This window comes from Pseudophryne corroboree, chromosome 2 (genome assembly GCF_028390025.1).
Source record: "Pseudophryne corroboree isolate aPseCor3 chromosome 2, aPseCor3.hap2, whole genome shotgun sequence".
NCBI lineage: Eukaryota > Metazoa > Chordata > Amphibia > Anura > Myobatrachidae > Pseudophryne > Pseudophryne corroboree.
The window spans coordinates 797,980,617-797,996,860 of NC_086445.1; the positions used below are offsets into that span (position 1 = coordinate 797,980,617).

The 16,244-nt window shown below is 46.8% G+C and overlaps 1 protein-coding gene and 1 non-coding gene across 7 annotated transcripts in view; both read left to right on the forward strand.

Annotated features, from left to right (window-relative positions):
• Positions 1 to 16,244, forward strand: part of USP9X (ubiquitin specific peptidase 9 X-linked) — a 500,932-nt gene that overhangs the window by 382,765 nt on the left and 101,923 nt on the right. For all 6 annotated transcript variants that reach the window (XM_063955597.1, XM_063955592.1, XM_063955595.1 and 3 more), the window contains exon 30: positions 4,590 to 4,797. In XM_063955597.1, coding sequence (XP_063811667.1) covers positions 4,590 to 4,797 — 208 coding nt within the window. The remainder of the gene's footprint in view (positions 1 to 4,589; positions 4,798 to 16,244) is intronic.
• On the forward strand, positions 9,784 to 9,897 carry LOC135054098 (U5 spliceosomal RNA). Its single transcript, XR_010243351.1, has one exon. It is a non-coding gene; the product is annotated as a U5 spliceosomal RNA (small nuclear RNA).

Consider the following 16,244-nt stretch of genomic DNA (forward strand, 5'->3'; position numbering starts at 1 on the left):
AGGTATCCTCTGATGCGGGTGTGTTGGCGGCCAAGGCGTCAACTTCGTCTGTACTGGCTCTCCGTATTCTGTGGTTGAGGTCATGGAAAGTGGACCTAGACTCCAAAAAAGACCTTGGAGGTACTCCCCTTTACTGGGGACATTTTGTTTGGAGAAGACCTGAATAAATTTGTGTCTGAATGAGCAGCTGCTAAAACTGCCTTTCTCCCAAATACTAATCCTTCTGCGCAGAAGGCAAAAGGTACCACTTTTCGTTCCTTTCGGCCTCAATGGAAAGCAAAAGATCAGGCCTAACCGAGACTGTCTCATGCTCCCAAAACCACAAAGCCCAAGGCCAAACAATCCTGCGCAGCCCATCAGCCTGCTTCAAAACAAGACAAGTCTGCTGCATGACGGGGCGGGACCCCAGGGGTGGGAGGCTGACTTCTACAGTTCGCCCAGGTTTGATTAAAGACCACTTCAGACCCATGGTTGCTGGAAGTTGTCTCTCACGGGTACGCTGTCTTTTTCAAGAGACATCCCTCTCGCCAGTTTTGCACCACGGATATCCCTTTGGATCCGTTAAAGGCGCAAGCTTTGCAAACAATTATCAGTTCTCTCCGGAGTACAGGAGTTGTTGTGCTGGTACCTCAGTCCCAGAGAGGCAGAGGTTATTACTTGACCCTGTTTCTAGTCCTGAAACCAAATGGGGCATTCCGGCCTATACGCAACCTCAAATCCCTGAACAAGTTTGTGAGAGCGTCCAGGTTTCGTATGGAAACATTGCACTCGATTGTACTGGCTATGTAACCAGGAGACTATATGGTATCCCTGGATATACAGGATGCATACCTGCATATACCTATTGCCATGTATCACCAGTTTCTGCGGTTTGCTATAAGCAACCTACATTATCAATTTCCAGGCACTACCATTTGGACTGGCATTGGATCCTCTGATCTTCACCAAGGTCATGGCCGTTATAACGGCCCATCTCCGTCGCCAGGGTATCGGAATCCTGCCGTATCTGGACGACCTGCTGATTCTGGCAAATTCCCACGATGTCCTCCTCGGTAATCTGCAACTCACAGTAACCTTCCTGCAAGCCCAAGGGTGGTTTATCAATTGGAAAAAGTCCTCGCTGGTCGCACACAGTCAACGTCGGTTTCTGTCTCCTTAAAAGATCTTGAAGCTTCAGGACAGGATAAGATGCTTCCTTTGCCGCCACAGTGTGTTGATATACTAGTCGATGCAACTACTGTGCCTGATGGTGTCGGCATTCAACATGGTAGAGTACACTCAATTTCATTCCCGCCCAGTACAGAGGTTAATACTTTCCAAATGGGACAGCCAACCTCATCGGATCAGATCTCAGATGATCACTTTGACTCCGGAGGTTTGTCTGACGTTGACCTGGTGGCTAAAGGACCAGCGATTAAACAGTGGCCGTCTCTTCAGGATCCCCGACTGGATCCTGCTGTCAACGGACACCAGTCTGAGGGAATGGGGGGAGGTATTGCAGCAACACTCGTTTCAGGGTCGCTGGACCAAGAGGGAATTACTCTACCCAATAAACAGTCTGGATTTGAGGGCAGTGTTCAATGCATTATCTCTCGCCCTGCCTCTGGTACAGAACAGGCCTGTTGAAGTACTGTCAGACAACATAAACCATCAAGGCAGCACTCAAAGCTGCATGGCAATGATGGAAGTGTCAAAAACCCTTTGTTGGGCAGAACGCCATCTGCCAGCCATATCGGCAGTGTTCATTCCGGGCGTCCTTAACTGGGAAGCGGACTTCGGCGTGCACTTCCTGGCGACTGAGAGACAGTGGAGTCTTCATCCGGAAGCCTTTCAACTCCTAGTGGACAGATGAGGTCTGCCGGACATAGACCTGATGGCATCTCGACGCAATCACAAGGTACCAGTCTTCAGATCAAGGACCAGGGATACTCGAGCAGCGTTCGTGGACGTGCTGGTGGTTCCATGGAACTTTCGGCTGCCCTACGTGTTCCCTCCAGTATCACTTTTGCCCAGGGTACTACGGAAGTTCAAGCAAGGAGGAATACTACTTCTAGTCGCTCCAGCGTGGTCTCGAAAGCATTGGTTCTCAGACCTGCAGGATCTATCGACAGAGACTCCTTCTACTTCCTCAGCGCCTGGACTTTCTCGTACAGAGCTTTTGTCTTGAACCAGAACTGGCCAGACTGGCTTTGACGGCGTGGCTCTTTAGCATCACTCCTGAGGGCCAAAGGATTTTCCGAGGAGGTTATCCAGACTATGTTGAAAGCTGCAAACCAGCTTCTGAACGGATTTATTACTTTATTACAGGATTTGGAATTATTACTTCACCTGGTGTGCTGATAAGAATGATGATGCATATCGATTCAGAACTTCCAGAATCCTGGCTTTTCCGCAACAAGGCCTGGACTTAAGTCTTCATCTGTTCACCCTCAAGGTATATATATATGCCTTGTCTGTATGGTTTCAGAGGTAAATTGTGTCTATACCTGACATTCATACTTTCACACAGGTTGTCCTTCAAATTCAGCCTCCCTATGTCCCTCTGGTTGCTCCATGGGATCTGGCTGTTGTACTGAATGCCCTTCTGGCTCTTGAGTCAGTGGGCCTGAAATGGCTTACGGCCAAGGTCCTGTTCTTGCTGGCTATTGCCTCTGCAAGAAGGTTGTCAGATCTAGGAGCTTTGTCCGGTCGTCCACCCTTTCTGATTTTTCACTGTGAATGGGCAGTCCAAATTACTAGACCGGGTTATTTACGTAAGGTGGTGTCATCTTTTCACCTTAACCAAGAGATTGTGGTTCCGGCCTATATCTCTTTAGATTTGTCCTCCAAAGAGCTCTCTTTGGTTGTGGTAAGGACTCTCCGTGTATATGTTTAGAGAACTGCCTCTATCAGGAGGTCAGATACCCTTTTTGTCTTCTTTGGTTTCCACAAACGTGACTGGCCTGTGAATAAACAAACCGTAGCCAGATGGATTAGAATGGTGATTGCACAAGCTTATGCGCGCAGGCTGGTCTCCCAGCTCCTGCTGCTATTGAAGCCCATTCTACTCGGTCTGTGGGACCTTCCTGGGCGGCCCGCTGTGGCTCGTCCGCAGGACAATTGTGCAGTACGGCTACGTGTTCCTCAGTGAACACGTTTATTAGGTTCTATGCCTTTGATACTTCCACCTCCCAGAGTGCTTCCTTTGGATGCAGGGTACTTATACCCGCTAAGGCGCTTCCCCTCCCTTGAGGAACTGCTTTAGAACATCCCCGATGTTCTCCTTTAGAAACCATTGTATCCTGCTGCAGAAAATGAGAGTTATGGTAGACTTACCATGGTTAACACTCTTTTTGCGAGGTACATTGCTTCCTCAGGGCACCCACCCAGACGCACCTAGCTTCTATGAGTTTGTATGGCATTAGCCTCTGGTTCCATCTCCTGTCGTGAGATTGTGGTTCTGTGTGACTTCTCTCTTGTCTGCTCCTGCATTTGGTTAACAAAACTGAGGTCCAGTGCCTGGTTTATAGAAGAGGCCTCAATGCATCCCGGGACAGCCTAAAGCTTTAGCCTGTTAGTGCCTCTGGATCAAGATTCAGTCTTCACCCCAATGTTTTCCTGTGGAACCAATGTACCTCACAGAGCGTGTTAACCATGGTAAGATTACCATAACACTCCTTTTATAATATGTATGGAGTCCGGATACAGTAGACTACTGCCCGTGATGGAACTAAGCTCTGTCCTCATCTACCCCTACCTTTTGGCTCCTACTGGTGATGGTATTCTGCTCCAGTGATTGTGGCTCCAAGCAAGGAGCGTCAAAATTCTGAGCAGTGTATGAGTCAAGGCTGGTAGTTCCAGTCAGCGTTTGCTGCTACCGGCCATTGTTGATGAAGTTGGTCAGGCGGGCTGCAGGCGAGCAGTGCGGCTGATTGGCGTGTGACATTAACATCCACATTCTCCAGAGGCTCTCTTAATATTTTTCTTTCTTAAATGTGTTCTACGTATATGCTGAGTACCTACTGTTTGTTGATACTTTGTTATTCCCAATCATTGGTTAGACTGTTTGAGCTCTGTTACATTATGAAGAGAAAAATTAACTCCCTACTTGCAGGTAATGTAGTGTTACATGCATGGCATTTTGGAGTAAAATGTTTGCCGCGGCGGGACTGCACACCAAATCGGCGGCGCATTAGCAATGACGCCATGGCGCTTCAGCGCACAACGTCCTGCAACACCAACACTGCCCATCACCATGACAACCGCTAGAAACAAATACAGGGACTCATTCTTAGAAGGGCAGATACACACACTATATATCGTCTACTTGCATACGTTTTTTACTATATGAGAAAATCCCAAGGTAATCCAATATAGATCACAATGGCATAACAATTCCTAAAGAATAGATAAGCTATTAAGGTGCCCACATGCTAAATTACAATGTAACAAAAACGAATCAAAGCAATAAACTTACTGGCTCAGCTATTAAGGGCCAACATATTGATACCTGAATGTTCGTTTAACTCTCGAGGTGCTATATATATATATATATATATATATATAATATACTGTACATTTTTACATTATTATTATTTTTTTCCTCCCAGGAGTTGATTGATGACTTCATCTTCCCAGCATCCAACGTGTATTTGCAGTATATGAAGAGTGGAGAGCTTCCTGCTGAACAAGCTATTCCAGTGTGCAGTTCACCTGCTACAATAAATGCAGGATTTGAGTTGCTGGTTGCATTAGCTGTGGGATGTGTCCGTAATCTCAGACAGATTGTAGATACATTGAACGAAATGTATTACACAGGTATTGCTTATTACAATATTCTGATTATGGTGCATGTACTGTATGATCTTTTACTTTTCTTAAACCATTGGTGAGTGGCTGTTATCGATCTATATTTGCTCCATACCGGAGTTCTCCATTATGGAGGTTCCCACCATTCCATACCAGAAGATGTCTAGACTTGAATAAATACTTTGTATAAATAGTCTACGGGTGTGTACACACTGTGAGATATTTTCTTTCGATTTTGACTATATAGTCAAAATCGCAAGAAAAGTTAGTGCAGATCGCAAGGTGAAAGTCACCTTGCGATCCCGATTCGATCGTGATGCGCGGTCCCGCCAGGTCGGCATCGCAAGAAAAGATAGACTGTGAAGGCAAGTCAATCCTTGCTAGATCGGTGTACTATCTAGTTCATCTCACATGTCAATGACATCTCACATAAGCCAAAATAGGAAGCACACATAGTCCATATCTCAAGAAAATCAATATCTGTGCTATCTGGGCTTCGGGGAGTTCAAGGGAAATCGCAAGTGAAAATCGGGCACAGCAAGGATCTCACCGTGTGTACACACCCTAAGACACTGTTTTAAACCTATATTTGCCCTTACTGTAATGTGCATTGATGTAGTTTAAATGTTGCTTGGTATCCCTTTTCCGTTGCAGAAGCTCACTGTCAAAACATTTGATGGAGCAACACATAAATTAAATCTGTCGATCATCAGGCGTAGAGAAGTTTAAGTCCCATGTAGCCACACACCTAAATCGCCAAATGTGTCTCCTTTTATTGATATGCTCTGTATTGATCAGATTGGATTCTTTTCTGTATAGCATCTGCATTGGGCACCCATTCTGTGGTATCAGACCAAGCACATTATCACAGGATGTGATTTGGTATTGCTCTGATGACAAATCTCTTATTTTTTTATTACATGTTAAGTGGAATAGGCAGAATTGTGTTTCACAGCTTAAAAGTTTATTCATTTTAAGCAAAGTAAATGAAAAAGATCAATTAAGAATGCACCTGTAGTGTAGCACATGGAAAGTTTGTAGCTGCCATAAATTCTAAACACCTGACATTTGCTTTGGTAATTGTTTTAGATCACACGTTTCACAGTCTAATACATTTTTCTTTGTGAGGCTTTTGTGGTCATCTTAAAATAAATGTGCAAAATATTTAATTTGAGCTGCAGAGGAGGTAAAAGTGTGAAGTCTATTGGTCCTACAGAGGAAATGTGGCATGCTGCAATAATTACACACTGCAGGATTTTTCCATCTTCAGCATGAAAAGAAGTATTGATGCTTGGTCGAGGATGTACGTAAAAGCCAGTTTAGACTGGCTAGAATGCAGTTGAATATTTTATTCTGAACCCTTTTGAAGTGCTTGGCTTACTTTTGGTCAGTTTGGTATGCAAACATGCCTGGCCAGGGATAAGTCTGAACATTTCATCTGCTTGCAGTGCCAGGATTTCACCATATCAGGCTACAGTTTTGTGTGAAATATCAGACGAACTGTAGAAATAACATTAGCAATTGTGTTTAAAAAATGCATGTTTAGCGTTCAAGCCTTAAATGCTGCTGTGACGCTGCATGTTCCCTTGCTTTCACTGGGTGTCAGCAGCTAATTTCCACAGACTGCAACTGCTTAACCAATGCGCTCAGTGCCTAAGACTGTCGGATGTAATGCATACTGGTTGTTTCTTTATCATCCACTAGGGGTCACTGGAGTACTCTTGGGATATGGACGGGCGTAGCCGAACAAAGGCACTGAATATTCAAATTTAGGACTCCCCCCCCCCCCCCCCCTCCATATCCCCGAGTACCTCAGTGTACGACCTCAGTGTTTTTTCGGTGCTCACAGCACGAACATCAAGGCTTGTGGGAAGAGCCCACATTTGAGATTTTATTTTTCTTTTTATTTTACACTTCCCTTCCCCAGTTTCTTGAAAAACAGGGGTCCGGGATGGTGCCGCTGCAAGGCAGCGTATGGCGTGTCGGTCCTCACAAAGAGCACCCTCACAGCCACAGGCGCTGCAAGGCAGCGTATGGCGTGTCGGTCCTCACAAAGAGCACCCTCACAGCCACAGGCGCTGCAAGGCAGCGCATGGCGTGTCGGTCCTCACAAAGAGCACCCTCACAGCCACAGGCAGCTGTCTCCTGCAGGCTGCACGGAGCTTACAGAAGAAGCTCCGTCACAGCCAGGATAGCACAGCCAAGATGATGATCTGAAAGCTGGACAGAGCTTAGAAGTCCGTCACAGCCAGCATCAGAAGCCCGTCTCAAGCTGGACGGAGCTTGCAGCACAAGGTATGGTGGGGTCAGGGCGGTCAGCTCACGCTGCCGCCCTGCAGTGTGGGGAAAGTGTTTATTTTTTCTGTTGCCCACAGCTGATTACAGCCGCCGCTCATGCCCCGCTGAATTATCTCCCTGCACCCGTTCCAAGAAGCAGAGCGGCCGCACGTCAACAGCTCCGAGCGGCCGCACGTCAATCACAGACGCCGGCCGCTCTCCCAGAGAGGACACAGCTCCGAGCGGCCGCACGTCAATCACAGACGGCGGCCGCTCTCCCATCGCTAAGCTGGACACTGCAGTATAGCTAGGGGGTGGTAACTGAGATTACACAGCTCCGAGCGGCCGCACGTCAATCAGACGCCGGCCGCTCTCCCAACGCTGGTACCCGGCCACTGCTGTACAAAGCGCCGCCCGAGCCAGCTACTCTGCAGAGAGCCAGCGACGCCGCTCATATCCGGCGCCGCACGACTTCCGGCCGGCTCCCGCTGTCCGCTATACAGCCAGCTGCGGAGACAGGCTGCTGCCGCTGGCCTCCTACATCCGTCCCCCGCCGCTATCCGGCTCCCCGGCACCCCTCTGCTAGCTATTGCGGTGTAAGAGGGGACAGCACTACGGCTGAACAGGGGGAGATCGCGGGACACAAGGGGCTGATACGCTCTCCCTGCACCCGCTCCAATCCGCTGCAGGTAACATAGGATAGAAGTTACCTCACAAGCAGCGCAGCTGCAGGGGGGGTGAGGGGGGAGTAAATGCCCATAGCAGCAGAGGCTGCATGGGTTAAGGAGGGGGGGGAGATAAGCCATTTTTAATCATTGCTGTTTTTCCAGCTTATAATTCCTGAACATTCCGGCCATACACCTTTACTCCACAAGGAGGCGCAGGGGTGTTAGTGGGAATTTTTAGTTCAGGATGATTCTAGAACATTCCTGCCCTACATCTTTAAGCCACCAGAAGGCGCAGGGGTGTTAGTAGGAATTTGGTTCGGGTTTCATGCCCATGTGAACTGCTTTTCACATAAAGAACACTTTAGAATATGCTGTTCAGCAATAACATATATATATATTGATATATATGCCATATAATAACTTTATTAAGTCGTGCAAGTGTCTGTTTGTTGCCTATTATGATGTCTGTCTACATAGCGAATAAGGCTCTAGTGCAGACTAAAATTGTTAACATTGGCAATTCAAATTAAAACAGCGGTAATCGGAGTCTCGGAATGACTCCGCCAGCGCTAACAAAAGACAGTCTTTCCAAAGGGCCAATTTTCCTTTGGGTACCAGAGTGTTTATTTCACTGGTCTTATAATTTAATGCACGATTCTATGTCAAATCTCACACCGATAACTACAAGTGAGAAGGGTACATTAGTCCAGCACGCAGATAGTGCGGGGTTTTGGACAACCATACATAATCGTTTCCAAAAGGACGCGATCCGCCATTGGTATGTGTTTCTGTCAAACATTATAAAAACCACAGATACATGTGGGTCACTAGAATCTATGTATGAAACCATGCCGATCACTGTTAAAATAAGCTGCAGAGCATATCTGTAAAGCTTCTGCTAACGCCGGTTATTTTCATGGTCGCTAGTTAAGCGCGACAATGCCAGAGCTTGTTTGCTCATACATTTGATCTACTTGTAACGGCATTTTATCCCTTTAGGCTATTCAGCCATTAGCGCATACTTGTAACGGCGTTTTATCCCTTTATAAGAAACAGTCACGCTGACGTTGACGACATGACGTTACAGTCAGCAAGCCAGTGGTTTGATGACCTCTTTTACATTGGGGAAGCGTGTCTTTACATGTTACAGTTGCGAGGTTTCAGGACTTCAACTCATACATGTCTCAGCTATTTACAGCTTAAAGTACAAAACGGCCTCTGTCGAACGGTTGGCAGGTTGTCATTTAGTCTTTGCTGGTTTATAAACCAGGCAGTAGTACGCCAACAGAGTCAAAGTTACTTATTCCCTTCTGTTTGAGCAAAACCAAACAGCTCTGTCGCAATATCAGTCAGCAAGTCATTTACTACAGTTAGAAAATGGATTTTCTGCGGTTAGTATTTGCTTATTGGAGCCACAAAATTTGCATAATTGCATTGGATCTTCACAATGCGTATTTACCCAGTCCGGTTTGTTCATCACAGGTTCTAGCGTTTGCAAATCGCCACAACCATTAACCATTTCATGTCTACCGTTGCTTATCGCTTTGGGTATTTACCAAAGTGATGTTCGGATGATAGCTCATCTCACATAAGAACTCTGTCTCAACAAAGTTCCTCTAACTTGCGCTACTAAGGTATACTGCGGTAGCAGATCAAGTTCGAAAACAATCGCATCTAATTCCGTCTAAACGATGTCAATTCCTAGGTAAGATTATAAATACGGTAAATCAAAGACTTTTACCTACTACACCAGCAAGAACAAATGTACATCTAGTAATTAGTGCAAAACACGCACACTAGCGGTACATTGGTGTATTCACCTATTAAGAATAAAGATGTGTTTTCAATTTAGTTCGCCACCCTTCACTCGCGTTTCCCACAGAGGAACAAGGGTGCATATACTCTGGACTACAGTCGCAGAGGGTCAGGATTTGTAGTTAAAATTAGCGACAAAGGTTCTAAAACACGACAGTTTGCGGTCGATAAATGTCCTAGAACTCTGTGCATTTTACAATGCAATACATGATTCGCTTTCAGTCTGACCAGGGATATACTCTGGTTTCTCTTCAGAACGAATAAATCTTTCGCCTTTTACTAAAGATTTCCGTGGAGGGGAACAACCGTGAGTTTCATGTAAATTTTTGATGCCTGCCTCACGCTGGCCTTTAGCAGTCAAACAAGGCAACGGCAGTTGCATACAAGTGAGAACCAAGAAGCCGCATGGCAATGCGGCATGAGAACCAAGAAGCCGCATGGCAATGCGGCATGTGACTCAAATCCTCAATGGCTCAGAACACCATTATGTGAAAATGTCAAGAGATCATTCCGTGAGTGGACATCTGTTAGACAGAGGATCTCACCCGTCAGGATTTGGATCTTGAAAACTGGACATTAAATCCACAGGTGTGTCATATGTGAGTCCACAGAAGGGGGTTACCCTCAAGTATACAGGATGGCATCTCGCCACAATTAGAAAAGATCAGTATGTGTACAAAACAGATCACAAGGGCAGTGGCGGTGGAGTCTCTCACATTCGTGTGGTCATTCAGCATCGGGTATCTGGCTCTACCATTTTCCACTGCTCTCTCTCCGTTGCCAAAACGGATCATAAGACAGTTCGTCACAACATACTGGTGGTATCTCATGGGTTTCGGAGAAGTTTGCTTCTCGAATTTTAAAGGAATACTGGCACACGATCTTGGCCCGCTCATAATACGTCCAACCTGTTACATCAGGGAACGTTCGTTTACCCATAGTTACCTAGGTACCTATTATCTATGTACCGCAGCTGCGGCTGACAGGGTGAGGGTTCAGACCGCCCTCTTAAGAAATAGAGCATTACAGTATCGGTTATACTAACCATGTTACGAGCTAGTAAGTCGCTTAAGGCAGCTCATTATTACGAAATAGAGCATTACAGTATCGGTTATACCAACCATGTTACGAGCTAGTAAGCCGCTTAAGGCAGCTCATTATTACAAAATTTCGTGTGCTTACATAGGTTGTAAACCTTGGAAGTTTCCAACATCATCCTTCAAGTTACCCGTATTCTGTTAAACGGGGTGGCATGGAAAACTGCGTTGATCTACACTAAGAGTGCAGGTATCTGTGTGGTAAACTTATTTTCAAAGACGTTTGCCTCTATTTGCGTCTGTACACATCTTTCTACAAGGTGTCATCAAAGTTCAGACTCTATTTATCCCACCTACAGCGCCAGGCGACTTGAGGTTGGGTTCAGTTTTCTTACAGTTTTCATATTTTGAACCCTTTCAACAAATGGGAATTAAGTTTCTCACTTTGGAAAACAATTTTCTTATAGTCTTGGCTTCGGCAAGGGTTTTGTTTTCATATTTGGGTGCCTTGTATTCCAAGCCACCGTATTTGAGTTTTCTCATGACAAAGCAGATCTTCGGACGAATCACGCTTTCGTATTCTTCACATCAATATACCAATAGGGGTTCCTGTGTGGACAGCACATTTTAGAATTCTGAATGTGGTACACGCATTACGCGTTTATATGCCGAACGTCAACAGTACGTGATATGAATACGTTGTTTGTTCTCTAGGATACTGCCAACTGGGGTTAACCAGTTTCTCAGCAGACATTATCCAGTTGGGTAATAATAATGACTACAAGTCAGGTTTACCTTAAGGCTAAGTTACAATCGCCTACGTCAGTAATAGCTCATCCCACAGGTTCTGTGGGAATGTCAGACCCAGTGGGTCGTGGAGTGTCTAAAACGCGGCTATATAGCCTTCATGTGCACCATGTTTGTGCACGTTTACACGTTCTAAATGGTGGCGCCATCAGCATCTAGCTTTGGCCTGCCTACTGTTACAAGTATCAAACAGCTCTCCCGCCCACGAGGGAAGCTTTGGTACGTCCCAAGAGTACTCCAGTGACCCCTAGTGGATGATAAAGAAAATAGGATTTTGGTACTTACCAGGTAAATCCTTTTCTTTGAATCCATAGGGGGCACTGGACGCCCACCCAGAGCAGTTTTACCTGGGTTATTTTAAGCTCAAGGGAGCTTAGGGTAACAAGTTTTACTTGATTGATATTAAGCTCAGAGGAGCTTATGGTAACACATTTTCACCGATTGGTTCAAATTATAAAGTTCTATCGGTTATAGTGTCAACGGTTTAGTTGACAGTAAGGTTATGGGTCAACATTGTTGTTGTCCGTTATGTTATAGGTATTCTCCATTGTCAACCTCTCTATATCGTTCCTGTTCGCTCAGTAAAAAACACTGAGGTCGTACACTGAGGTACTCGGGGATATGGAGGGGGGGGAGAGTCCTAAATTTGAATATTCAGTGCCTTTGTTCGGCTACGCCCGTCCATATCCCAAGAGTACTCCAGTGCCCCCTATGGATTCAAAGAAAAGGATTTACCTGGTAAGTACCAAAATCCTATTTTCCACGGGTCCGGTATAATATACCAGCAGAAGGGATGCGGGCTGCTAGTATACTGACAGCGGCATCCCGTCTGCCAGAATACCAACAGCGAGTCCCATTGAAGGCTCACTGCACTCGCCATAGGTTCTATTCCCACTCTGTTGGTGGCGTGAACTTCGGGACCAAATTTTATTGCAGGAGATTTGGAGCCAGATATTTAAATTTCTTCCACTGTGTGTGCAGGCTCCTCCCCTCTATGCCCCCTCCCACATGCAGTTTAGAAAAAAGTGCCCTCAGGAGAGGATGCACACCCTGGAGCTCCAGAGAGATTTCTTCAATTTATTTTAAAACTTTATTATTTTCGGTATGCTGCCATGGGAGTTAGAGGGGGGGACGGTAACCTGCCACGTGAGGTGCAGAGCTGCTTCCCTGCTGCAGGACCACCGTCCTGAGGGGTTGTTTGTTCAGCGGGACTCTGCACTTAGCTGTCGCAGCATGCCGCTCACCCCTAACGCTGCCTGACGGTGATCGTCGGTGGTGAGTATACATCGGGGGCCCCGCATATGGGTCCCTCCTGGGGGGGACCTGCTATAGCCCCTGCGTGACACTGGCTGACATTAGCTGTACTTAACATTTGTGTGACACCACAGCGCATTTATACCTAGCCAGTATAAATATGTAACAGTAGCTCCGCCGCCATTATGGGGGTCGGAGCTATATCAGAGCGGGCTCAGCGGCATTTTGGCGCCTTTCTCTGCATAAGCAGCAGCCTCACACAGCTCCTCCGGTTTGTCACACGTTGGATCACTAGTACAGGGTGTTTGAGTAGGGGGAGAGCCGCTGTTTGTGCACAATATTCCTCTAGGGCAGGGCTGGCCAAACCAGTCCTCGAGATCTACCAACGGTTCACATTTTCCAGCCCACCTAGCTAGAGCACAGGTGTAGTCATTACTAATTAAGATGTGCTGCATTCATTCCTAACTGGCAATTCTGCAGATCTCCAGGAGGCCTGGAAAACATGAGCTGTTGGTAGATCTCGAGGACCGGTTTGGCCAGCCCTACTCTAGGGGAATCCTAGTTAGAAACAGTTTAACTGATATATAAAAACGCTGACGGCCTCACTGGGGCTCTGCAGTATTGGTGTGTGGGTGTCCTCTCTTACTATTTGTCTCCTCTCACATGCAATAGGGCAGGCTTGTTTGTAACTCAGTCTGTGTTGTATGTGTTATTGTGTGTTACTCCATAATGGTGAAACAAAAATTATGCAGTGTATGTAATGCCAGATTCTCCTCTCCCTCATTTGGCGCCTTATAATGTGAGCAGTGTAGTCAGTCATCACAAAATGCTGACAATGTGGGAGTGAGTCACGAGCCCTCCTGGTTGGGGGCTATCAAAAATATGATGTCTGTTATGTCACCTCAATTAACTGCTAATGCCAATAAAACACAAGAACTGCAACAAGCAGTAGCAAGTCTAGCTGCCAGGGCTGATGCCCCCATCCCCCACTGTCTACTACAGGTGCACATAAACGTGCTTTACCTGCACTCCTATCAGATACTGATGATGATATACAGGATGATGTGGACCCCATAAGTGGGAACTCCACCCCTGCACAGGGTATTAAACCCCTCATTTTTGCTATAAGGTATGTGCTAAAGCTCCACCTGGAAGACGCTACAAATCAGCAGTCCTTTTTCCTCCCACAAGACAAATTGACAGTCACTTTTCCTGATTCCAAGGAATTAGATGATTTGTTGAAATTAGCCTGGAAAACTCCTGATAAAAAATATCGGGTGTCAAAACGATTTTGCATACCTTTCCCTTTGCCCCTGAAGGCAGAAAGTTCTGGGAAGAATCTCCAGCTGTAGATGTCTCTCTTTTGCCTTTCCAAAAAGGCGGTACTCCCTGTCTCAGGATCCTTTACAGTAAAGGACCCGGGGGTATAGGAAAATTGAGGCCACACTGAAATCTATATACACTGCTGCGGGAGTATCTCAAAGACCAGTAATAGCAGGTTGCTGGATGACGCATGCAATTCATTCATAGGCTACTCAAATTCAGGAGGGTCTTTTGGGGAATATGACCCTGTTTACTACAGTTACTTTCCTCAAACACATCCAGGACACAGCTAGAGTCCTCTGTGACTCCCTAAAAGAGATTGGCAATATTAATGCTAGGACCACTGCTATGGCTGTATCTGCACGCAGAGCCATATAGTTGCGTCAGTGGATTGCAGACGCTGACTCCAAACACAGTGTGGAATGTCTTCCCTTTACAGGTGAATGACTCTTCGGAGGTGAATTGGACGCATGGATTTCCAAGGCTACTGCTGGAAAATCCATGTTTCTTCCCTCTGGGGCTCCCCCTGCTAGACGTACCTACCCGGTACCGTCTACCCAGTCCTCTCGGTCCCACAGATTTCGATCTAGGACCAGGGGTGCCTTCAGCGCAGCTAGAGGCACCAGAGGTAAGCCTAAGAAACCAGCCGTTGCCGGCTCTCAGGAACAGAGCACCAGTTCAGCTTCCGCAAAAGCTTCAGCATGACGGTGCCCCCCTCCCCCGAGAGGATCTCGTGGTGGGAGCTCTGATACGTCACTTCAGCCACATCTGGAAAGGTTCTTGCCAGGATGTCTGGGTAAGAGACCTCATCTCTCAGGGTTACAAGCTGGAGTTCGACGGTGCTCCTCCCCAACGATTTTTCAAATCAAGCTTACCAGCTTTGGAAAATATGCGTGTTATGCTGCTACTGGCCATCACAAAGTTGGTCCACTCCCAGGTCATTGTTCCAGTGCCCCTGCATCAACAGGGATAAGGTTACTACTTCAGCCTATTCATAGTACCAAAGCCAGACGGGTCTGTGAGACCCATTTTGAATCCGAAGTCCTTGAATCCTTACCTGAAGGTTTTCAAATTCAAGATGGAATCTTTAAGAGCGGTGATCGCAGGCCTGGAACCACAGGAATTCCTGGTATCCCTGGATATCCCGATTTTGCCCTGCTGAACGATCACTACCAGTTCCAGGCGTTACCCTTTGGCCTGTCTACTGCTCCGAGGGTGTTCACGAAGGTGATGGCGGAAATGATGTTTTAACTCCGAGTCCATGGGGTCAACGTTGTCCCTTACTTGGACGATCTGCTAATAACAGTGAATTCCCTGGAGCTTCTCCTGCTCCATATACATTGCACGATACAACTTCTGTCTCACCACGGGTGGATCTTAAATCTCCAGAAGTCCCACTTGGACCCGTCTCAGCGGCTCCTGTTTCTGGGTATGTTACTAAATACTGTAGCACAACGAATATTCCTCTCAGAGGACAAAGCAAGAACGCTCCAGGAAATGGTTTGCATAGTTCTCCGACCTGCTCGAATATCCTTTCATCTTTGCTTAAAATTGTTGGGAAAGATGGTGGCCTCGTACGAGGCAATACAGTATGGAAGGTTCCATGCCAGACCCTTCCAGTTGGACATCCTGAAAAAATGGTCCGGTTCACATCTCCAGATGCACCGGATGATTCAGCTGTCGCCCCAGGCCAGGATTTCTCTCCTGTGGTGGCTACGGTCTTCCAATCTACTGGAAGGTCGACACTTGGGGATTCAGGATTGGGTCCTCCTCACGACAGATGCGGAAATGCAAGAGCACTGTCCGCAATCTTCATTCCTGGAGTGGACAACTGGGAAGCGGACTTCCTGAGTCGCCACGATCTCCACCCGGGGGAGTGGGGACTCTACCCTCAGGTGTTTCAACAGATCATCGACCGGTGGGGATGCCCACAGATTGCCATGATGGTGGCTCGTCTCAACAAGAAGCTTCACTGCTATTGCGCGCGGACCAGAGATCCTCAGGCGAACGCAGTGGATGCGCTCACATCGCCTTGGCCTTACCTATTTCCTCCGATTCTGTTGATCAAGACGATCAGACATCAAGGAGTGCAAGCAATCTTGATTGCCCTGGATTGGCCTCGAAGAGCGTGGTACGTGGCTCTCCTTGATATGTCTGTAGAAGACCCTTGGCCTCAGCCACTAAGAGGGAACTTCTTCAGCAAGGACCGTTCGTCTACCCGGACTTACGGCGACTTTGTTTGACGGCATGGAGGTTGAACGGAACATCCTAGCTC